At 37.4% G+C, this 24,420-nt stretch overlaps 1 protein-coding gene across 1 annotated transcript; it reads right to left on the bottom strand.

The window, feature by feature from the left end:
* Positions 1 to 4,064: 4,064 nt before the first annotated feature.
* LOC6051959 (peroxisomal N(1)-acetyl-spermine/spermidine oxidase) lies at positions 4,065 to 22,496 on the bottom strand. Its single transcript, XM_001868265.2, has 3 exons — positions 22,064 to 22,496; positions 14,516 to 15,832; positions 4,065 to 5,318 (listed from the first exon to the last, which is right to left on the bottom strand). The coding sequence occupies exons 1-3, from the start codon at positions 22,268 to 22,270 to the stop codon at positions 5,136 to 5,138; spliced, it is 1,707 nt and encodes a 568-aa protein (XP_001868300.2). The 5' UTR covers positions 22,271 to 22,496; the 3' UTR covers positions 4,065 to 5,135.
* Positions 22,497 to 24,420: the final 1,924 nt, after the last annotated feature.

The following is a 24,420-nucleotide window of genomic DNA, read 5'->3' as shown; positions in this document are numbered from 1 at the left end:
CTGCCTCGACTGTCATCGTGACAACCAGAGCAAGCCGCACATTCACACACACACACACACACGCACACACTCACCCGACAAAATCACCGACGACGAACGACGCGAAAAAACATGCAACCCGACGGACAGGCATCGCAAAACGGACTGGCTCAACTGACATTTTTCAACCAGAGCCAGCCGCACCTTCACACACACACGCGCGCACTCACCCGACAAAATCACCGACGACGAACGACGCGAAAAAACATGCAACCCGACGGACAGGCATCGCAAAACGGACTGGCTCAACTGTCATTTTTTCAACCAGAGCCAGCCGCACCTTCACACACACACGCACGCACTCACCCGACAAAATCACCGACGACGAACGACGCGAAAAAAACATGCGACCCGACGGACAGGCATCGCAAAACGGACTGGCTCAACTGTCATTTTTCAACCAGAGCCAGCCGTACCTTCACACACACACGCGCGCACTCACCCGACAAAATCACCGACGACGAACGACGCGAAAAAACATGCAACCCGACGGACAGGCATCGCAAAACGGACTGGCTCAACTGCAGCGTTCTCCACTCAGCTGTGTACAATATTGCAGAAAAAGTACTGGAACGCGCTACCCAGGCAAAAGTTTTGCGGTTTCTCTCCTTGCAGAACTTCTGCAAAAGAGAGAGATGAAGAGAGCGAGCTGAAAAGTACGGGAACGTGCTGCAAAAAAGTGACTTATGCTGGCTGCAGAATTCTGCAGAAGCTGCAGAAATTCTGCAATTCTGCAAGTACGGGAATAGACCTATTATGTTGATGAATTTCAAATAGATTTTGAGTTGAATTTGACTACAGCTGCTTGGCACAGCATTAGGTTTTACAGGTTTTACAGTGCACCTTTTTCTAACCTCCAAATCGAGTCGGCGTAGAACCTAAACAAAAGTGTCCAGGGCACTTGTGGAAATACAGTGTCTCATCCCAGAGGATTCCGGAGCACCAAAACGTCTGAGCATATTGCTCACAATGAATAATTTCCCAAGCAATCAGGAATGTGAGCGGGGATCCCCACGTTTCTTCCTCCCCTGTAGATTCAGAAATGTATTGGTGTTTGAACATTCGCGTTCAAATTCAATCCACTTCAACGAATCATCTTTGCGGATAACGTAACGCAGTTGGCCTGGCCGTTTAGAAAAAAAAGGATGTTGGAATAGATCACTCCGACATTCTCCAGAATGCTTAAGAAAGAATGGCTGCGCAAAGGTTAGATCAGATTAGCTGCTTGGCACAGAATAGAACATTTTCTGAAATTTTGCATTTTTTTAAGATTTTTAATTTTGGTTTTTTTTAAATTTACCCCCTGAAATCAAAGATTGCCCCATCACTAGGCTAAATTCTAAATTTGAGCTCATTCTGTCCACGGGAACCGCTCCATCTAATCGCTTGAAGTTTGTATGGGAAAAATCGTCAAAATGTATGGAGAAAAGCAACTGTTTCAGTTTTTTACCTGTGGAGGGCGCAATAGTCGTCCAATCATTATCAATTCTAAGATGTAGAACCTTCATTAAATTTTGAACAACTTTCCCGAAGACACTATATTTTTAGGATTTTGGACCATGGGGGCAGAATGGGCCACCTTTGGTTTTGGGCTTAAGAATGGATTTAGACCAACTGTAAGGCAAGGGTCTTATAAAGGACGTCAAATAACATCACCACACCGAAAACGACGTTTGAATCCATTGCATTTTTCGAATTATGAGCAAAAATGTAAATTGATTGACAAAACCACGCAAATGTTTTTTATTTCGAGGTTCTTAAATAAGCTTTCTGAAAAGTTTGATTGTTTGAAAAAGTTTGTTCAATGTTTAGAATGTTACCAGGAGCTATTACGAAGGTAAACAAACAACAACGGAACCTTCAATCCATTTAGAAGCTTGGTGGTGGAAGTGTTAAATTAAAATCCACTTGGAGGCAGAATGGACCACCCATTTCCTGCCTTATAAAAACAATCAAAAGTTACGAAATTTGAGCTAAATTGATTATTTCACTCCTGGTAGCTTCACAAATCACGTTTAATGCAACATTAGTTAATTTTATAGTTGTTTTAATGCTTATTTGTAGAAATAGTGTCTTATTTCAACATATTGAAACTTTTTTCAAAAATGTTTGTTTTGGTAAGTGACTATTTTCATAAAAGTGTACTAACTTCATGGAAACTATGTAAGAAAGGTCCCAAAAGCCATTTGTTATCTCCCTTCAACGTTACATTAGACAAAATGGCTTGTTTTCTAAGGTGGCCCATTCTGCCCCGCACCCTGGAAAAGTAGTCGAAAAAACATTTTTTTTAAAGTGGCTCAAAAATAATTTTAAGCTAAAAATTTTCATCAATCAAGCATACAACATTGAAGCACAGACAACAGACGTAGCAGCTAGAACAAAATAATTTGAATATCGTGTGTAAAAACATGGCGGATGATAAACTAACGCCATCTTGTAGTCTATTGCCACTTGCAAGAATAAGCCTGAATGTAGACTGGAGTGCACCGCAGCTTTTGCAGGAGCCGCATTCTGATTCTCACCAACATGATTTTTATGATGCTAAGTTTTTTTTTATAAATTGACTTTTTTGCTCTGAATTTAACTTAAAGTTATCCGAAGCGATTATCAAAATAATTACCATGGACATTTCAAAACTATTTTTAGTCTACACATCAATTTTCTTAACGTAAAAGAGGCATGACAATTTTGATGAGAATGAAAATGCGCCCAACCACGTGCTTTTCAATGTTGTTGTTTACACTTGAGAGCAACGCCAAATCTCCTCTGCGACGGCAGCGCCACAAGCGGCTTGCCATTCTTAATAAAACCGTTGCAAGCTTTTACACAAGGTGGTGATCGAGCCAAAACGTCTGTTGTCTGTGATTGAAGGGAACATCCCAAAGCATAAGCCTACTAAACTGAGTTCATAAATTTGTGTGTTTTTCTATGGTTTTGGCACTTTTTACTAAGGGGGTGCCATTCTGCCCCTCCTGTCCCTATAAATTACATAAATTACAAAATTACAAAAAAAAATCTAATTCAGCCCACAACGTGGCTAATAAAATAAAATTAGGAAAAAAAAACAATTTGAAAATATTTATTGAAGAAAAAGAACCTCTGAACACATATATTCGAAATTTCCTAGGATTTTCTTTCTAAGACAATGGGACAAAAAGTTTAATGAAAAACCACAATTTTTTTACCGTGTATCATTTTTTTCCAGTGTAGTCCGCATCTATACCTACAACTTTTCCGAAGACACTAAATCGATCAAAAAAATCCTTCAAAAGATACAGATTTTTGAACTTTCATACATCATTTTTGTATGAAACTTTTAGAAGGCCTTCGGATAATCAAGTCTGGACTGTATTTTTGGCTTGGAAAGGTGTCAGTAGTCTGATAGTTAGTGGATTTGTTTTACATTTGTTCACTCAAAGAAATTTGATGTTTCAATCAGATTTTATATATATTTTGCATTTATAACAATCCAACCCGGCGCTCCAAGCTAAAAGTTTTTCGATGCAAATTTTGGAAATTAATAGGCTGCATAAATAACAAAGCTCGACGTATAAGGGACCTATTGTACTGCTCGAAATGGCTGACATAGTTGGTCATAATGGCTCTTAGTGGGAATTGGTTTCTAGATATTTCATATGTCACACACTAGAGCCATCCCCAGGGACATTTTCGTAACTGAATGTAGGCTCCAATAGCACATACCTTCGAGTGATTTCAGCAGCAGCATAAAGATGGCAGCTTCGGGGACCTGTGATGGAACTTAGTAGGTCGACAGATCACTTTAAATTTTCGTTTTCGAACCCTCGAGTTCGTTTACAAACCGGAGTTCATAGATCGACGGCTGTGTGGTTCTGGTTCACTTGCATTGTTCGCTTCACCTTCGCTGAATTGCTCGTAGAAATGTTGTACATTCAGGGATTTGTTCGGCATAAATCGACACTTACGCTAGATGTAATCTCAATGAAATTTTTTAATCTTTTCCGATTTTATTATTTTTAGCAAAATACTTTCGTCTCTTGATTGCATTTTTTTTTGTTGTTGTTCACTCTCTTTCGCTCTCAGTTCACCCAATTGTTCATGCATTGTTTTGGCCTAACAATGTTTGTTTTGTTTTTCTTGTATCGTTTTACTTAACCAATCAGGGCAGAACTCTATTCCGTTACAATTGTTTTCCTACAAACTGCTGAAATCTCTACCCAATCAAGAACCAACTTCTATTTGCGTGACGGGGCTTGTTGTGTTATTGTGTGTTTGTGATTATATTCGTTAAGGTAAAAGTGATGAGTTGAGTCAACTTTTCGCGTGCTTTCGTGGCGTCCTTTTGGTTTGTCTATGGTTTGTTTGGTTTTGTTTGTGTGTGGTTTATTTGCATGCACCAGGCCTGTAAGCTTCCTTTTTTTATAAGTGTATGCGATTTTTCAGCTTTTTCTTTACAAATGCACATAAACTGTTTGCTTATCGCTTATCGTCAACAAATTAATAAAATAATTTAACCAAAGTTTCAACAGGGTTATTCTGCACTATGTTTACACTACATCATGGGAGGATTTAGCACACAAATTTACAGACTAGATAATTCTACGTGGAAAACGAATAATTGCAATAATAAATACAGCGATGGGGCAATCTCAATCGAATTTGGAGAGAGCAAATCATAATTAAGATTAAAAAATACTTGAAGGATTCTCGATTCGTAGAGTCCTGTTTGCAACTAAAGTTCTCCTTTGGATTTAGCCTTGTTGTTTTTGGTTAAGTAATGTGTGCGCTACTTATAATTCTAACTAATCAACTCAATTCTTGTTTGTTTTTGTTTTTAGCACAATCAGCTGCTCGCAGAACCACCACGCGGAGTGGTTGTAGTGTGACTGTGTTTAAATTGTGGGAAAGCACTTTGCTAAAACCTAAATCTTCAGTCTAGGATCCCCGTTGCCGTTACTGCCTTTTCACAGAAAAAGAAGGAAACACAAATCAACGCGAGTGTGCAAAGTAAAAAAAAGTAGTGATGTGTCGTCTAAGAATCTAAAGCAGTAACAGAGAACTGAACACAAACAAAACAAAATTAGGACTTGGAGAAAAACCGAAAGCGTAACTTAGCTCTACTCGAGCGCGATGCCCTGGATCCAGGAGCTGAGATCGCTGCTGTCCGACTCCATCACGATCTCCTGCGGTGAGTCGGGCGTCAGCAGGATCTGGGCGGCGGTTCGACCGCTCAGGTACGCACCGTGCACGGTCGAGTAAAAGTTCGAGTGCGTATGCTCGCCGGCGAACAGCACCGACGGCTGGAAAAGGATGGAAACACATTAAAAAGGCGAAATAGTAGTTTATGCAACAAGTTGCAAAAAGAGGATATTTTCAGCACGAGTCGTACATTTATCCAACGAGGTTCACCGTGTTGGATGAATACGAAGAGTGCTGAAAAAAGCAAGTTTTGCAACGAGTTCCATACAACATTTTTTGCAATTCAAAAAAACACACACTGAGGGAAATTGTATGTTAAATTTTCATGTATTTTGTCAATAAATCGTTTAAATCAAAAAAATGTTGAAAAGTGTTACTTTTCAAAACAAGTGCTGAAAAGTTCAACTTTTCAGCACCCATTTGAGTGCTGAAAAGTAGAACTTTTCAGCATTGATTTTGAAAAGTGTTGCTATTCGATTCTGTTATTATTGGTACAGAAAAGTAGGCTATTTCGTCGTTCAAGAATGACAGGAAAAGTAAGTAGTTTCACGACGGAATTGCAAAAAACTAGGTGTACGAAGGCTTGATTGTTGAGGCAACTGCAAACCTCTTTTTACACCTAAGCTTCCATCCACCCCGGGACTCGAACTGACGACTTTTGGATTGTTAGTCCAACTGCCTACCAGCGACTCCACCGAGGCAGGACCCAGGGAGACGACTTCTACACCTGGATTGAGCTAACGACCTAACCCTCTAGGTTAGACCGGGGCCAACATTTACTTCCCTGTCCGACTGACAAATCTCGTCTCGAAAAATGCCACCGGGACCTTCTGGAATCGAACCCACGACGAATGGGTGAGAGGCAACCACGCTTACCCATACACCACTAGTCCAGCGTTATTTTTTTCAATTGGGTCCTAAAATTAAGCTTACATTGCAACGATAAAGCTTATTTTTCTGAGTACAATGACCCTTTGGACGACCGCAAAGGATTAAAAATGGATTTTAAATCAATTAAAAAAAAATAACGTCGTGGCCCTTCTTGACAGAAAAGGTCCTACATCAGGGGTGCTCAAAGTTTTTGGAGGCCGAGCAAAATTTGAAACTCAAATGAGCTTGCGGGCCAAATTTACAAAAAAGGTTATTAAAAAATAAATATCGTTATTTTAATTTAAAAGATTTCAAAAAATGTCAATTCAAAATAATAGAAACCTCAAAATAACGGTTTTTTTGTCGATATTGTTAATTTTATTGTTTATTTGAAAAAAAAAAGTTTTTAGCTGAATGAACTTGTGTTTTCAACAAAAAAAAAAAAAAAATAAAAAATGTTTTTTATATTTCTAAAATGGTGACATTACAATTCAACTATTCATTTAAAGGCCTAATTTTATCTATAAATTAAGTGTGGCTAATGAAAAATCGTTGAGAGCCAGAATGTCAAAATTTATTTCATCGAAAATACACTAAATTTCAAATTATTTTTGATAAACCCAAACATGCTTTAATGATTCTAAATGCAAAGGAATGCTTATTTAATTAATTTCAGCTGATTACACTTATTTTTTTTAAGATTTGAAGTTTTTTGAAAATATATTTTTGCTTCTGGTTTTTCGAGCCAATTTTTTAATAATGGGGGAGGTCGACGAAAGCTTTGTAACATAGGGTGCATTTTCATAACTCCTGAATTCTTGTTCTTGAATTCATGTTACTGGTTCACCTTTAACAAGAATTATTTTTTAGTTACTTTCGCATTATTTTCGAGGAAAAATCTCGCAAACATGCTTGCTTACTCGAAAGAAACAAACTTACAATTTATTTCCATGAATTCATCATAAAACACTTGAAAAAACTTATGTTAAAAATTCGAGTTGAACGGAGCAACAATTCAATTCTTGTTCGACAATAATTCAATTCTTGTCATACAAGAATTCAATTCATGTCGAGCACCCGGTCACGGAAATTTCTAGCAGAAGTCGTTCTGTTAGAATCCTGCTAGAATGATTCTAGCAGGCCTGCCAGACTTCTGTTAGAATTTTGCTAGAATATTCTCACAGAGCGAAACCTGTAAGAATTGTGTTAGAATTTTGTAATCAAATTCTGACAGAGCAAAATCTGTCGAAAATGATGTCATTTCCGCCAAACCGCTTTGGGGCGAATGTGATTTCCGCATCTACCATCTTGTCATTGAACTTGGCCAAGCAAGTTCATTTTTTCTTGCGCTGAATCTTGCCTTGAATGGAGACTGCCTAATTTGGTAAGTAAAATGAATTTTGGTAACTCGAATCAACCTACAATATACAACATTCTGCTTTTAAATTCACAGATGATTTTTTCCGATAGGACTCGGAATGTTCCCGAAACGAGAAATCCAGATCACTGTTTCTCGGAGGCCGGTGAGCACAGCACCGGAGATGTCGTCGATGACCACACGCATCCGGGAAAACTGCACGACCGAAATGTTCCTCCACGGAACAGACCTGCAGAAAGTGTTTGCTTCAATCCCACCTGAAAACGTGGAATTAAAAGTGTTTAAATGAAAATGTGAAAAGTGCCTAGTTAAAACCGTGTTGTAAGAGATGATTTTTAAATAAAGATAATTTCAAACAAACAAACAAACAAACCTTTTCACCCAAAAAATCCTATCCGTTCTATTCTAGCCAAATTCTAGCAGGATTCTAGCAGAGCAATCGTGCCAGCACATTCTAGCAGGATTCTTACAGAAATCTAGCAGCTGGCCTGTCAGAACAGTTCTAGCAGCATTCTATTAGGATTCTAGCAGAACCGGTTGATTTCGCCGTTTCTGCTAGAACCGGTTATTGCATCTGAGCTAGAATTCTTTGAGAATGCTTGCAAAGATCTGGCAGAATGATGGCACAGTTCTAGTAAGAATATTCTCGCTCTGCTAGAATTCTGTAAGAATCTTGTGAGAACGCCGTGACTGGGCAAGAATGATTTATAGCGAACAAAATTTCGTGCTATAATCGGATTTGACAGATGTTTGTGTACATTTACGTTATTTGTTGATTTTGCTTCAAACCTGGTCGACGAAGGACACGCGGGAAGAAGGTGGGTAAAAACGCACCCCGGTACGGGCGAGTGTGTCCGCTTGAGGATATTCTGTCGGTTCCAAAAACGCCAAGTGCCGGACCGGGGCGGATGCAAGTTTGTTCCGAGCAGCTGGGTCGACGACGGAGTTTCCCGCTTCTGGGAAGGGCCCGGCGAATCATTGTGTAGAATGGCAGGGAACACGAATGAGAGCGTTTCGTTGGTCCCGATTACAAATTAAACGGTGTTATTGCTCTAGCCACCATTAATGATCATTTTCGAGAATTGCAGTTATCAGAAGAGCATAATTGTCTTCTTTTCGGACTTTTGATGAATGGCGATGGGGAAATGGGGAAGATTTCGTTTATTTTGGCATTTCAAAAATCAAATCAAATTGACTACCTAATCTATAGGTTAGAACGGGCCAATATTTACTTCCCTGTCCGACGGAAGGCGTGATCAGACAAATCTTGTCTCGAAAAATGCCACCGGGACCGCCTGGGATCGAACCCAGTCCAACTGGGGGCAACCTCACTTACTACTACACCACCAGTCCCGGATTTTGCCATTTGAACCACTTAAATGTCTAGTGGCCTCAGGAATAAGTCACAAACTTGATGACCAGGAATCGCCACTCAGTGACTTTGGTCTCAATCGACGACGGTGCCACTTCGAACAATACAGGTTGGGATTAGAGATCGAGTTCCTCTCACGTTCTATTTTTTCCTTTGGGTTCTAGGTTTAGACCGCAGTTGGTCCATCTCGCCTCGATCTTATTACCTAGGTTGATAAAATTCTTCATCGCCAGGAAATGCATTTTAACCGGATCTACCTACTTTTGCGAAGTAAAACCGCCGGTAGCAGGCCAAAGTCATTGAAAGACGATTCCTCCTTTGTCATGTTTGCCTCCCCCCGCACTCGTGGTCCAGATCGCAGCAAAAAATGAAAACCAAACTCTTAAATATTTACGCTAGAAATTAAATTTTCCCCAACCTGTATTTTTTCCATCAGCTGATTTGACATTCTCGGCTTTTTTGTTCACCGGACGCAAATGACGCAACGCGATTTGGTTGCGTTGCCATAAAATTGCATGCAAGTTGGCACCGGTTCGGAACCGGTTTGACAATAAATCAGCAACAAGAAACAAGAATTCAGGAGTTATGAAAATGCACCCATATATATTTGCAACAATCTTGATCCTCCGATCAAGTAAAAAGGGTCATTATGATTTGTAAATTAATAAAGAAAACATATATTTTTGCAACTATTACAGAATTTTACCCAAGTCAAACTTGAACGTTTTTTAAATATTTCCAAAAATGTTTGATGAAAGTTTTGACGATTTAATCGTGTGATATTTTCTTAATTATTCAATGTTTTGAACTGTTTATTTGTATCCTAAAGTGGGGATCAAAATATTGATACATCATAAGTATTTTTATATCAACAAAAAATAAAAAAAGATTCGCATATAAATGTTTAAAATAAACCTTAATTTAAAATCACTTTAAAAGTAGTCACGGGCCATTTTATATGATCATCCAAAATGGGTCCGCGGGCCACAAAATATCACCCCGCGGGCCACGTTTGGCCCGCGGGCCATACTTTGGTCACCCCTGTCCTACATGATAGCTCGCTCCAAGAGGACCATAGTTGATCAATCGGAAAAAGTTGTCATGTATTTTTTTAAATTAAAATAACAAGAAGTGATCAGAAATGGTTTTTATTTTTAATCATGTATTTTGCCGGCAACAATAAGTAACTGTGCCAATTTTGAGCCAAATTGGTTAAGGGTTAAGGGTGGAGAAAAACATCGCTTCAGAATGTTGGCAGCAGATGGTGCATGTCTCGCCCAAAATAGCCCAAATGTGAGATTCTTCTAGGAAGTACAATTTCATAGAACTTTATCGAAGGGTGTGAAAAGATCCGAATTGTTATTTATAATAATTTTAATCTACAGTATGTAAAAAAAGTATTTACACCCCTTGGGCACTATGCACATTTTGTGATGAAACATGAAAAAAATTAAAGTTTGACAGGAACCTAGTACTACGTTTTGTTCAGAAACTCATGCCAAACATTTTGCTACAAAAAGCTCATGAAAAGATGATTTCTATAAAAAGTTATATAACAAATACTATTACGAAAATAAAAAAGGTGCAAAAAAAGTTTGTACACCTTTCGAAAAATTAACATAAACAATGTTATTTGTTGACAAATCACCATAAATCCAGTCTCCCAACTCCAAATAGGCATCCTTGACTGATTAAAAAAATAATTTGGATTGAATATAAAGTTTACTAACTACTTAGTATAAAAGTTTATATAACTCTGGAAATTCTATATAAAACTTATCTAAACTTAATTTTGCAAACTTATAATTCAACTAAATGTCAATATATTACCATAAAATTGCTAAATAAGCATTTTGGAGTGGGTATAACACCGTTTTGGGGGTATTTGTATCGATAGAATAGATTTTTCGTTAGAATTTCGTACCAACCCGGAATTACGTCGTAGGAAAATCCGCCGGCATCCGAACCAGTCCACGATTCACAAGTCAACCTATGTGGAATCGGAAAGGGCATAAAATTTCCGATCTTTTGATACTCATACATCTAGGTTTTCTTTAAAACCTACGTTTTAAAATACCTGGGCAAAAAGTAAGTTTGATCTGCGAGAACAAAAATTACGAAATTCCATACATTTTTGGCAGGTTGCTTAAACGAAACCATAACAACGTTTTTGCTTAGGTATTTAAAAACGTGAGTTTTAAAGAAAACCTAGATGTATGGGTATCAAAAGATCGGAAATTTTATGCCCTTTCCGATTCCACATAGGTTGATTTGTGAATCGTGGACTGGTTCGGATGCCGGCGGATTTTCCTACGACGTAATTCCGGGTTGGTATGAAATTCCAGCGAAAAATCTATTCTATCGATACAAATACCCCCAAAACGGTGTTATACCCACTCCAAAATGTTTATTTAGCAATTATATGGTAATATATTGACATTTAGTTGAATTAAAAGTTTGCAAAATCAAGTTTAGATAAGTTTTATATAGAATTTCCAGAGTTATATAAACTTTTATACTAAGTAGTTAGTAAACTTTATATTTAATCCAAATTATTTTTTTAATCAGTCAAGGATGCCTATTTGGAGTTAGGAGACTGGATTTATAGTGATTTGTCAACAAATAACATTATTTATGTTAATTTTTCGAAAGGTGTACAAACTTTTTTTTTTTTTCGTAATAGTATTTGTTATATAACTTTTTATAGAAATCATCTTTTCATGAGCTTTTTGTAGCAAAATGTTTGGCATGAGTTTCTGAACAAAACGTAGTACTAGGTTCCTGTTAAACTTTAAATTTTTTCATGTTTTATCACAAAATGTGCATAGTGCCCAAGGGGTGTAAATACTTTTTTTACATACTGTATGTGAGTTAGTTTTTTTTGTTATTTTGATATAATTTTTTATTTTTTTGAAACTTTGATAGTTTTTGTTTTTGTAATTTTAGTTATTTCGTGTTTAATTGTTATTTTAGTATTTTTGATAATTCAGGTATTTTTATGTTTAAGTCACTTGTGTAAATTTTGAATTTTTTAAAAAGCTTGTTTTTGTCTTTTTAATTCTTGTATTTTTTGAAAAAAATTGCTCGTTTCTTTTTTTAAAATTTTTGCTTTTTTTACTATTTATGTTTTTTTAATTTTGATAATTTTTGTAACTTTGATTTTTTTGTTTATTTTAGGATTTATGTACACACTTAAATTTTTTTACCGAATTTGGTAGTTGAAAAATCGGTAAAGTTTAGATCGGTAAACCATCTGTCAAAATGAACAAATTTTTACTGAATTTCGGTTGTACGATGAACAATAATTAACTTAATTACCGAATTTCGGTAAGTTTTTTCTGGTTTCGGTCATTTTCAGCTTACCAAACAGCAGTTCTATTTTTTTTTTTTTTTTGAAAAAAATTCAATAAATTGTTGTCTTTCATATGTTTATAGGACCTATTTAAAAAAAAAAACTCTAGCGTTGAAAAATCGGTAAATTTTACCGAATTCAGTAAAAAAGAATATGAGTGTGTAATTTTGGTGATTCTAGTTATTTTAGTAATTTTTGGAATTCTTGTAGGATTTTAAGAAATTCAGGTAAGTTATAAAATTGTAAATTTTGTATTTTTGAATTTATAAATTTAGTGCGCTGGAAGTGCGGACTCGTAGTCTGGGTTTTCTCACGTTTTAAGTTTAAAATCACATACGAAACCGAATCAATTTACAAAATTTTGAAGTAAAAAAAAATTGAAATCTGAATGTTTTATCAACGATTGTTATTAAATTTAATTTGTTTTCGGTTAAAGGGATATATCGAATGGCATAAACACGATTAATCAAGTAATATTTCATTGTTCTAAAATAGACACCATTTCCCAAATAATTTTAAAAGCTCACAAAGTTTTTTTTTTAATTCTTTGTTATATTGGTCATATTTGTAACACAGAACGTATGACTTTCTGTCAGAGTTCACAGAATATTTTCTCCAAATAAAATATCAGCGTTAGTTCAATTCTTGCAGAAATAATCGCAAATTTAAAATTAATAGCAATTTTTTAAGCATCCTAGATTTCAGTTTGGATGCCATTCAATTACTCGAATGTTTAGGTTCAAGTATAAATCTTCGGTAATTCGGTTTAGGTTCGAGTAGAAATCTTGACATAAAAACCACCAAGACCTCTAGTTTTCAGTTTAAATTTATAAAAGTCTAATGTGAAAAAAAACTTATTAAACCACGAAATTATTAAAATAAACCTTTTCATCCACATTTTGAAAAAGAGCGAAAGAGCCGTTCAAAAGAGCGGTTTTTTTGTTTTTTTTTTTTTTTTTTTTTATTATTAAACGTACTGGCCTTTTGTTTCCATAATTTGGCCAAGTTTTGAAATTCAAAATTTTACAAAAAAAAAATTAGTTTAGCGTAGTCCTACGTCAACCAGTTGGCTCCCATAGTCTTCGTTTCGGTGTTGGTTGTTTCGGCGATTCAATTTGCTGTCTATTGTCGTTGCGGTGGTCATTATCATGTGTAGCTAGTAGGTTGTCGTCGTCGTCGTCGTCACAGCACGATCTTTTTTCTTCGGGAGCGTTCTTTTCTTCCAACTGCCTCTTGGGTTTGCCTTTCTTCACAACAGTAGTAAATCCGTCCTTGCCATTGTCCTCGTGAGTATGAGGAACAATGACTTGGGATTTTGCTGTTGCTGGATCGGCTGGAGGCAAAACAGGGGCAGGAGGCGTTTGTTTTGGTTTTCTGGACGAGTTTTTTTTGGCTGCCTCTGAGCAGCTTTTGGCCACGTGGCGTTGAGAACCGCAGCGTCGGCAGGTGAGAATCTGCCCCGTGTGTGTGGCTAGACTGCTAAGTCCGCAGATAGTTACAAACGACGGGACGGGCTTGGTGAGCTTCATTTTAATCACCCGCACACCATTGGGCAGGCCGGCGAAAATGTCTCTCCACACCTCGTTCCGTATCGTCAGCACCTCGCCGTATTGCAGCATGGCTTCGGCAATCTGCATGTTGGACATGTCCGGCGGGAGATCGTGGATCCGAACGTCGACGGTGTCATCGTCGACGTATATCGGAATCGCGATCTTCTTCGTCGGGCTGATCCGGAAGGCGTGCTTGAGATGATGCTCCGCTGCTGTTTTGACGGCGGCTGCTGGGTCCGCCATCTCAATCAGCACGCAATGGCGAATGTTGTGCAGCTGGATGCTTCGAAGGTCGGTGGGATTTAATCCCATACTCCTTTCCACAAACCACTGCACTGCGTTCAGCTTGGGGCGTTCGGGGAGGACGCTGAAGTCCACGACCAGCGTTTTTTTGCGGACAGAACTCATGGTAGAGCCTGCCACAAAGCGATTGTTTGGTGCACAATAGCGAAGTTTCGATCGCAGAGCACAAAGCACGTCTAGTGCACACGCGAGTACAGAGCCGACTGAGCGGTTTTTTTGAATGAGCGAACAAAAATGAGCGGCTCCTTAAAAAGAGCGGTTTTGCCCTCCTCTACAATTCGGTGACTTATCCAATAGATCCCAAAATTGGGACAAATAAAGCGAAGAATACGCTTCTTTTGTAATTAGTGGAAACAGCGTTAAATTTTTATGAACAATGAATCATACAATTTACGTTTTAAAACTTTTGTTTTCAACCTAAGGCAAGAAAAATCTAAAGCTAAATAACATTTAAATCAAACATTTCAACTCACCTTCGACTGGTGCGGACTAGAGTACATTGGCTGGGCGATGTTTTCGATGTCGTCCTGGGACGCCCCCACGGCGATCGCCGTGTACGACCCGCAGCTGTACGGCTGCTTGTGCCAGCTGGTGCACACGCACCGCTTTGGCTTTGGAATGAACGGGTCCTTGAGGAACTTTCGCAGAATTTCGGTGCACTTTTCTGCGACCACTTCGTGCGAGATGGTCTCCATGTACTCGGCTTCGCGGCCCGAAATCCACCCGAGCAGCAGCGTGTCGGACACCTTGGAGAAGGAGTAGATCTTTTTGAACCAGTTCGCATTCAGGTACTCGTCCTGGTCGGCGTCCGGTTCGGGTTCGACCTGCTCCCAGAGGAACATGATTTCGCTGATTTTCGCATTCAGGAAGGGCCGATCGTACTCGAGGAAGATCTTGTCCACGGTGCCGTACAGCAGCGCGTCGATTGATTCCATCTTGTACGCCGGCAGGCTTGGCACGAACATCGTTCGACCGTGTTCCTTGAGCACACCCAGCGGAAGCGTGCAAATCACATGGTCCGCCTCGTAGACGGTTCCGTCGTCGCACTCGAGCTGCACGTTCGACGTGTAATGCTTGAAGCTATTCTCATTGGTATCACTAGTGCTGGCTGTGGCGGTGGAGGCGGGTTTGCCCCCGATCGGGACTTCCGTCACGGTTTTGTCTGAATCGTCAGAGTCGAGCTCTTCTTCGTCCTCCTCGAGGATCGTGTCCGAATTGTTATTGCCCGAGTGAGCCCGGCCCGCTTTCCGCTTCCAGTGAATGGTCTTCACCGGACAAGACAGCACGATATTTTCCCGCGGCAACGTATCACAAAGTGGCTTCAGAATCGAGCTGTACCCCGTGGGCAGGACAATGTTTCCACCCTGCAGTTCCGTGTAGCTGCCCAGCTCGAGCAGATCTATCTCGTCCATGTTGTGGCAGCCCGTAATGCACGTTTCCCGCTTCAGCAAACACTCGAATATCAACTTCTTCAAGTGCTTCTCCTTCTGGTCGTCAACGTTGTTCAAATACAGCTCCGCTTCCAGGTTGATGTGCTCGCCGACGCTGTGAATGTCCGGCGGTGGCAGGTACTGGCACAGGAAGTACTCCTCACACCGCCGCAGAAAGCACACGTACGCCTCGTAAATCTCCTGCAGCGTCTGGAACGGGACCTGGCGCCCATCCTCGGTGGCCGCGACCACCTTGTGCGGTTTCGGGATGTTGATGATGCTGATCAGGCCGTGCTGCATGGCCAGCTCGAACATCGGGTTGCCGAGCACGCCGTGGATCCAGTTGGCACCGAGTTCGACCTGAAATAACGGAGTTGGAATTACGAGCTTTTATCGGTATTTTTCGGTGGAATTAAACTCTCAAATCCGTAGTACCCGTTTAATTGGGCGAATCTGTGATTTTAAACAAGCAGTCTATCCCCCTCTTACTTGACGTGAACTGTCACTTGAGCAAAAGAGATAGACCATGTTGTCCAAACTGTTACTACGGAAATATTAGAAGAAATAAATGAAACTGATAGGTGGATATGAGTAAATTTTAAGCAAAATTGGTTAAGATTAACCCATTGATACTCGAGCCTGAAGTTTTTAAAAAAATGTTTTTCATACACAAATTACATTTTTAAATCGTAATAACTTTTCAGGACCGAGTTATACAGCTTTGGCATGTTATACAAAGTTGTAGAACATTAAATTTCCAATGAGAATCACACTTTTGGGAAAATTTGGATGAAAATATTTTATCCAGAGTCCTAAAATAGGTCAAGGAACAATAATCAGCTAGTGGAGAGAGGTTTTGGAAAAAAAGTCCCATATTCTGGCCACCCTAGTGCACACAGACAAATCGACGGTAACATTTCAAAAGACATTATGTACATTTTGACACTTTCTGGGTTATTGCATACTCTGAAAGTACTCCTAATAAGCTACCTCTCCACCAAAAATGAGCAAAAGTTACTTCAGTAAAGTCTGTTTAATCATGATTTTAAATAAAGTAACATAAACAAAATCTCTGCCATCAACAGTCTCTGTTTATACAGCCCTGTCAACCTGTCAAACAAAAGACTACATGAACCTCGTGACGGAAAAAAAGCAACATGAACAAAGCGCCATGTACATTCGGCGAAGAAAACCGAATCATAACAAAGCGTCCCCCTCAATGCCAGCAGGGTGATATAGACGTTGGTGATTTCAAAAGAAGTTATGTTTGTTTTTCTCAAATAAAATTACGGAAATAATGTTTTATTGAATTTGGATGATCAAGTATCAATAAAAGCAACATTTTTCATCGTTTGTTATCATTAGAACATCTTATTTTGCTTTTATATTAAAATGGGAATTGAAAATGGTGCTCAACATTCAAATGCGTTTTTCTCAAAACGCATGGTTTGTACATGATGCTTTTTGAAATGTTGGCATCGATTTAAGAAATTTTATTTTTTAATGAAGAAAAACTAATTCAGAAAGTATTTGATAAAAAAAACTCGGCTCCAAAAGAATGAAACCAATAAATCAATTTGAAAAAAATCCTCAAAAGACGGTCAAGGCAAGGGTCATGAAAAAAAAAAATTCAAAATAGAAAATACGATATTTTAAATATTGTATTTTCTAAAACCTAAAAAATTAACTTCAAAAGTTTAACCTCAAAATTAAATCAAAATCTAAAATTATAATATGATAAAATTTTATATTTAAAAAAGTCTAAATATTCAAAATTCAAGATTTTGTATACAGTTTGTAATCCAAAATCCTCGCTAAAATTTCACTCCGAAAGAAATTTAATTTCTGACATTTGAAATAATGTCTTCTCATAATTTCGAAATCTCTTACATAAAATAGAACTTCAAAAATTGTGGAATTCAAGAATTTAAGAACTAAGAATTTAAAAATAAAAACATTTACAAATTTAAGAATTTAAGAATTTTAGAATTTTTGAATATTTGAATTTTAGAATTTTAGAATTTTAGGATTTTAGAATTTTAGAATTTTAGAATTTTAGAATTTTAGAATTTTAGAATTTTAGAATTTTAGAATTTTAGAATTTTAGAATTTTAGAATTTTAGAATTTTAGAATTTTAGAATTTTAGAATTTTAGAATTTTAGAATTTTAGAATTTTAGAATTTTAGAATTTTAGAATTTTAGAATTTCAAAATTTTAGAATTTTAGAATTTTAGAATTTTAGAATTTTAGAATTTTTTATAATATATGGGTAATTCTCTACCAACTCACACGAAATCGGGAAAAGTTGCCCCGACCCCTCTTCGATTTGCGTGAAACTTTGTCCTAAGGGGTAACTTTTGTCCCTGATCACAAATCCGAGGTCCGTTTTTTGATATCTCGTGACGGAGGGGCGGTACGACCCCTTCCATTTTTGAACATGCGAAAAAAGAGGTGTTTTTCAATAATTTGCAGCCTAAAACGGTGATGAGATAGAAATTTGGTGTCAAAGGGACTTTTATGTAAAATTAGACGCCCGATTTGATGGCGTACTCAGAATTCGAAAAACGTAATTTTCATCGAAAAAACACTAAAAAGTTTTAAAAATTCTCCCATTTTCCGTTACTCGACTGTAAAAATTTTGGAACGTGTCATTTTATGGGAAATTTAATGTACTTTTCGAATCTACATTGTCCCAGAAGGGTCATTTTTCATTTAGAACAAAATTTTCATTTTAAAATTTCGTGTTTTTCTAACTTTGCAGGGTTATTTTTAGAGTGTAACAATGTTCTACAAAGTTGTAGAGCAGACAATTACAAAAATTTTGATATATAGACATAAGGGGTTTGCTCATAAACATCACAAGTTATCGCGATTTTACGAAAAAAAAGTTTTGAAAAAGTTACTTTTTGCGTTTCTCTTTGTTTCGTCGTCCGTGTCTGTCGCGGGTGACCATGAACGGCCATGATCGATGACGACCAACTTTTTCAAAACTTTTTTTCGTAAAATCGCTATAACTCGTGATGTTTATAAGCAAACCCCTTATGTCTATATATCAAAATTTTTGTAATTGTCTGCTCTACAACTTTGTAGAACATTGTTACACTCTAAAAAATAACCCTGCAAAGTTAGAAAAACACGAAATTTTAAAATGAAAAATTTTGTTCTAAATGAAAAATGACCCTTCTGGGACAATGTAGATTCGAAAAGTACATTAAATTTCCCATAAAATGACATGTTCCAAAATTTTACAGTCGAGTAACGGAAAATGGGAGAATTTTTAAAACTTTTTAGTGTTTTTTCGATGAAAATTACGTTTTTCGAATTCTGAGTACGCCATCAAATCGGGCGTCTAATTTTACATAAAAGTCCCTTTGACACCAAATTTCTATCTCATCACCGTTTTAGGCTGCAAATTATTGAAAAACACCTCTTTTTCGCATGTTCAAAATGGAAGGGGTCGTACCGCCCCTCCGTCACGAGATATCAAAAAACGGACCTCGGATTTGTGATCAGGGACAAAAGTTACCCCTTAGGACAAAGTTTCACGCAAATCGAAGAGGGGTCGGGGCAACTGCTGTGTGAGTTGGCGGAGAATTACCCTTTTAGAATTTTAGAATTTTAGAATTTCAGAATTTTAGAATTTTAGAATTTTAGAATTTTAGAATTAAATAATTCAAGAATTAAAGAATTTAGGATTTTAAAATTTTAGAATTTATTAGCTTAAGGATACTAAAATCATTTTAGATTTGAGAAATTTTTTTCTATATTGTTTTTTAAAATAATTTTGACTTTTTAATTTTGATTTTTTTTAAATCTTCAAATTTTCGATTACCCAAATTTTTTTGTATTTTGAATTTCAGATTGCTAAAACCTAAAAAATTAACTTCAAAAATTTAACCTCAAAATTAAATCAAAATCTAAAATTATAATATGATAAAATTTTATATTTTTTTATTTTTCGAAATTTCAGATTTTTTAAATTACGATTTTAGAAATTTCGAAAAAAAATTAATATGTATTTTGATTTTTTTGTTATTATAAAAACTATTAAAACCATTTTTTTTCGAATTTTTGAATTTCTGAAGCTTTGAATTTGGAATGTTCCGATCTTTTTATTTTCGCCAAGAATGTTTAAATTTAGAAAAAAAAAATATTTCTTCCGATTAAATTCCATTCCAAAATATGAAAGTGGAGGCCAGCTTCTGTTGCGTCCAATCCAGCTCATATTTGGCGCCCACCAGAACAAGCCTAAATAATAGTTTTTGTTACACATTCTAATGTCTCTATTTTAGGGAAAAGTTTGTAATATTTGATTTACCAAATCAAAAATTGAATAAATCCAGTATAAAATTAAAAATAAATAAGGTTAAAAATCATTACTCAAAACTCAAAAGAAGATGTTAAGAAATTACAAGAAACTTATGAAAAATAATTTCTACATAATCTTTATGTTCATTTTACGACGTTTCGTGCTAAGAAAATACAAACAAACATTTTCAAAATTGCCATCCGCGCGAAATCCGCGCTTGAGCAAAATTAGCCAGCAAATCCGCGCCAGATCCGCGCTATCCGCGCTATATATAGGCATAATTCAATTTGGGAATACTTGGGAGTTTGTGAAATTATTCAGGAAACTTAAAAAATTAATTAATTAAAAATCACATCGTATTGTTATGTGAACCTGAGATTTTAGAAGCTCTTTTGAAAATACAGCTTGTTGATATGCTTTAAAACACAAAAAAAAGTAACTGAATCGAATAATCTGACTCAGGACTTTTCTTCCAACAACCTCCAGTGTGTAGCAAGATCATTATTTTTGGAATTGAAGTCAGAGTTGAAGTATTTGTTGGAATCGGTGGAGTCAATTCTTTTTGAAGAGTTGGGATGGCAGTTGGAGTCACTAAATCTCAGAAACCGGAGTCAGATTCTTTCTAACTTCGCAAACTTGAAAAATATTCCAAATTTGATTGAAGCTGGATTAAACTGAATTCTTCGATCGTTTTCTTAATTGATCGCTACTTCCCCGAACACGGTCAGGCGGGTATGCCGTTGCCCAGAACCGCGCGCGTTGCTCAAATATCTCGGCTCTGGGGCATCAAAATAGCATTTTCTCAGAGGTGAAATTTCCTACATTCATTGGGTTTTTGGGAGAAATGGGTTACACTAAAACGAATAAGCTTTTCTGAAAAAAGCTTCGTAAAAATGCGATTGCCAAATACTTGAATTCGGTCAAATGTTGATAGTGCATCCTAATGTATGGACAAAAACCTGTCATTTAAGGACAAACCTAAATGAAACAGTGATTGTATTGATTCCGAGCGATTTTAGAAAATTTGTTCATAAAACTTAGGGACCATCCATAAACCACGAGGACACCTTAAGGGGGGGGGGGGGGGGCGGAGGGGGTCAACGACGCTCCATACAAAAAAAGATCTGGTTTGTATAAAAATTGTCCACGAGGGGGGAGGGGTCTGAGATTTCCAAAAAATGTCCATGTGGTTTATGGATGGTCCTTTTTACAGTAAATCTAAGAGGGGTGCGAAAATGTTTATTATTATTTTTTCTTGTCTAAGAAAATATTGCTCCTAAAATCATGATATATCATTTAAGAAGTGAGCACCTAAAATTCCTCGATATGACTCAAAACGGTACAGGCTAATACCAGCGATTCAGTTACTCCGAATCATGGACGAGCTTTACCATCGTAAAATCGTGTTAGTTGCATTTATTGCTTAATTTACCACCGTTACAAAATTACATTACAGTTACAAATAGAAAATACGAAATAAGATTATTTCGAAACAATTCCAAGCGAAATTACCAAAAAAGTTTTTCTTTGGACATAAAAAATATGTAAGCAAAGTTTACCGAAATCTCAGAGAAAATCTTTCATTTTCTCGCGACTCGCAACCTTCTATAATTATATGCCTTAGTTCATCTGCACACTTTGGCGTGTACTTTACTAATATTAGTCATATTGTATTGTAAATATCACAACATTGTTCTATTTGTTATTGAGATTTTTCTTCACAATTTCGATGCCTCGAAAATGTATTGGCCGATCAAAGTGATGATTAGAGATTTAAAAAGTAGATAATGCTACAAATTGTAAAAATAAGTATTTTTCGAATTCTTTTCGATAAAAGTGCTGTGAAGCTGAGTTTTTCTAAACTCAAACGGGTGCTGAAAAGTACTTTTCAGTGCTATTACTGCTAACAAAACATGCTGCGTGCAAAATCCCACGTAGCTTTCGCAAATCTAAACGCAAAGTGCAGCACAGTCTTCGCCATAAATAAATATATCTTATCAGCGCCAGTAAAGTCATTTCACCAGCGACACCAACAAAGCTGACATTGCAATAAGAGGAAGCCAGCCAGAGCCACTCAATTGCACTGCCCAAATTTCAGATAATAATCAATATCAACATCGGCAAAAGCTTGGCCGCAATCCTTACATAAGGCTTAAAAAGCTAAATGCAAAATCGTCTCGTCACAACAGGCGCCTCATCCTCCTACCCTCCCCATCTTGAATCTTCCTCTTCCAAAATACACCCAAAAAAGGCTTTTCCCCAAAGGGAAGACGATTACTACCTTCTGCGTGCCCATGTCGATTCCGATGATCCGCCCGCCGACGCGGTTCCGCGCTTCCAAAATCGCAAAATCCGTACACCCGTTCTTGGCCAGATGGTTCGCCGACGACAGCCCAGCCATTCCAGCACCGATTATGATCACTTTGTATTTCCGTTTCTTCGACGGCGCACCACTTTTCCCCGAACCAGTCGGAGCCTCGTCGGCCATGGTTCCGTCGTCGTTGCGAACCCCTGCGACGGCGACACTACACTCTTAGCACCAGCACCGATCACCACCGATTTCCCGGAAGTCTTTGGGCCCAACCGCAGGGGTGAAAAAGGGCTAACGGAGCGAAATTCGCGACCCGCACCTGTGAAATTTTCGATTTTTTTCACTCTCGGCGAACGCGAAGAAAAACACCAACCCGTCAGCCAAAACTTTTGGAATGTCAAAAAGGGAAAGAAAAAAACAAATGACGTTTTTGGGAAGCGTGAAGTTGGCCCTTTTTGGGTCAGTTATAAATTACGCACACAAATTTATTTTTAAAAAAATTTATTTAAAAATAGCGTTACCTACTCAAGTATTTTTTGAAATTAATTTTAAATTTTTGCTCTCTGGGTGTTTTATGAAATCGTCATGATTCAAGCGTATTCAAAAACACTTAAAACGCAAAAAGTTTTTTTATTGGTCCTTTAAAAAACAATGTTTTTATCTTTGAAAAAAATCGCAAAATTTGGTATTGACTACTCGTGAAACATGCAAGACCGATGAAATTTTTTTTTTAATTTTTTGTCCCTCGCTCAAAACAATGTCAAGGGAATGACAAAATAATAAAAATATGTATAAAAAATGGAGTTTGGGAAAATATACCTAGGGAGCGTTCTTTAATTACGTAACGCAAAAAAATGATTTTTAGACCCCCTCCCCCCCCCCTCGTAACAAAATGTTCATACAAATTTTTAAAAAAAATTATGGAGCGTAACACGGCCTTCGACCCCCTCCCCCTACTGCGTTACGTAATAAAAGAACGCTCCCCTATACATATATTCTAATCTCTATTAAAGCTAAAAAAAACAATTCAGGCTATAAACTTACAAGCAACAGCACCGCCTCAAGTAAGCATACAAATGTATGCCATTTGCTGGCAAACAAGATCAAATTGAATGCACTTTTGGTCAAAATATATATTTTGCGACATCATTTCTCATCACTTTGAATGCACATACGCGAGGAGAAGTCAACAGTTTAACATGTTATTTTGCACATGTTATAGTTCCTAGGAGCTCACTTGTTAAGAAGTCCCAAAACATGTAATTAATTAACAAGTGCAATAAATAAAACAAAAAACGCACAGTTTATACTAACAGGCTATCGTAACCAAGAAAACAACAAATTATTAATTACGCACTGAGTCACTTGACGTAATGCCTATATATTCTAAACGAAGGCTGAAGCGAGAAGCGAAGGCAAATAAATAAAGAACAAATTCTGGCCACCAACACCACCAGCAGCGTGTGTAAGAGTGCGCCAGTGATGCCAGGAAACTTTCTCTAAAACTGCCACTTTTTGTGAGTATTCGCTTAAAATGTCGTCACAAATGGCAGCACTAAGCAGACACAAAAAAGCACTGAAAGGTAAAATAAATCTGCCGATAAAAGAAAAATGGGTGGTGCATTCTCGTTAAATTAGAATACACAAGGGTTTTTTTAAATCTTGTAAATGGAATCAATTAACAGAAATGAACACAAGAAGCTGGTCAACCTCGTGCTCAACTGATTGATGGACTTGTTTTTTGTGAATATAATATTCCTTGAAATTATTTCAAGGAATATTCCTGATTATCCAGAATCATTCAGACAAAACCGCTAAGTAGTCTAGAAATGATTATATTTCCCTCACATGTGACGGTATTGACATTTGAAAAAAAAGTGTTTGAAAATGCATTTTACACCAGCTTAGTTGTTTTGCAATCATTATTGTCCGTTTCTCTCAAAGGTACACGCCGCGCGGCATTTCAGAATGATCCGCAGACATTGTTGCCAGCGATTTTCTGCACTTTTGGTGCAGTAAAAAACACACCCGGCAACAATGCCAAGAGATTCGAACAAGAAGATCAACAAAAACAAAACGCGCAGTATGGGATCTGACAGCGCCAGGGGGGTGGTGTCAGAGTAAAGGCTAGTACGCTGATCGGAAGGAAAGGGGTCAAGAAATGGTTTTACGAACAGCAGAACAAAGGAGAGGGAGTGATTTCTTGGGGATTTTCTTCACCCTCTCTGGCTTGCTTTAGCTGCCGCTGCTGCCCATTTGATTTTTTTCTTGACCGGTTTCTTCCGAAGTGCGTATACCGCTTAAAGGGATACTCTACTCGCCCATCA

Source organism: Culex quinquefasciatus, chromosome 3, assembly GCF_015732765.1.
Source record: "Culex quinquefasciatus strain JHB chromosome 3, VPISU_Cqui_1.0_pri_paternal, whole genome shotgun sequence".
NCBI classification, from domain to species: Eukaryota; Metazoa; Arthropoda; class Insecta; order Diptera; family Culicidae; genus Culex; species Culex quinquefasciatus.
The sequence above is the reverse complement of the archived record's forward strand: the minus strand, read 5'-3'. Positions and strand labels throughout refer to the sequence as shown.

Coding starts and splice junctions, on each gene's coding strand:
- LOC6051959 (XM_001868265.2), bottom strand. CDS start 22,270: ATGGCCGACGAGGCTCCGACTGGTTCGGGGAAAAGTGGTGCGCCGTCG. Junction 15,833..22,063: donor TCGACATGGGCACGCAGAAG/GTAGTAATCGTC, acceptor CCGTTATTTCAG/GTCGAACTCGGTGCCAACTG. Junction 5,319..14,515: donor CTAGTCCGCACCAGTCGAAG/GTGAGTTGAAAT, acceptor ATCCTTTTCCAG/CCGTCGGTGCTGTTCGCCGG.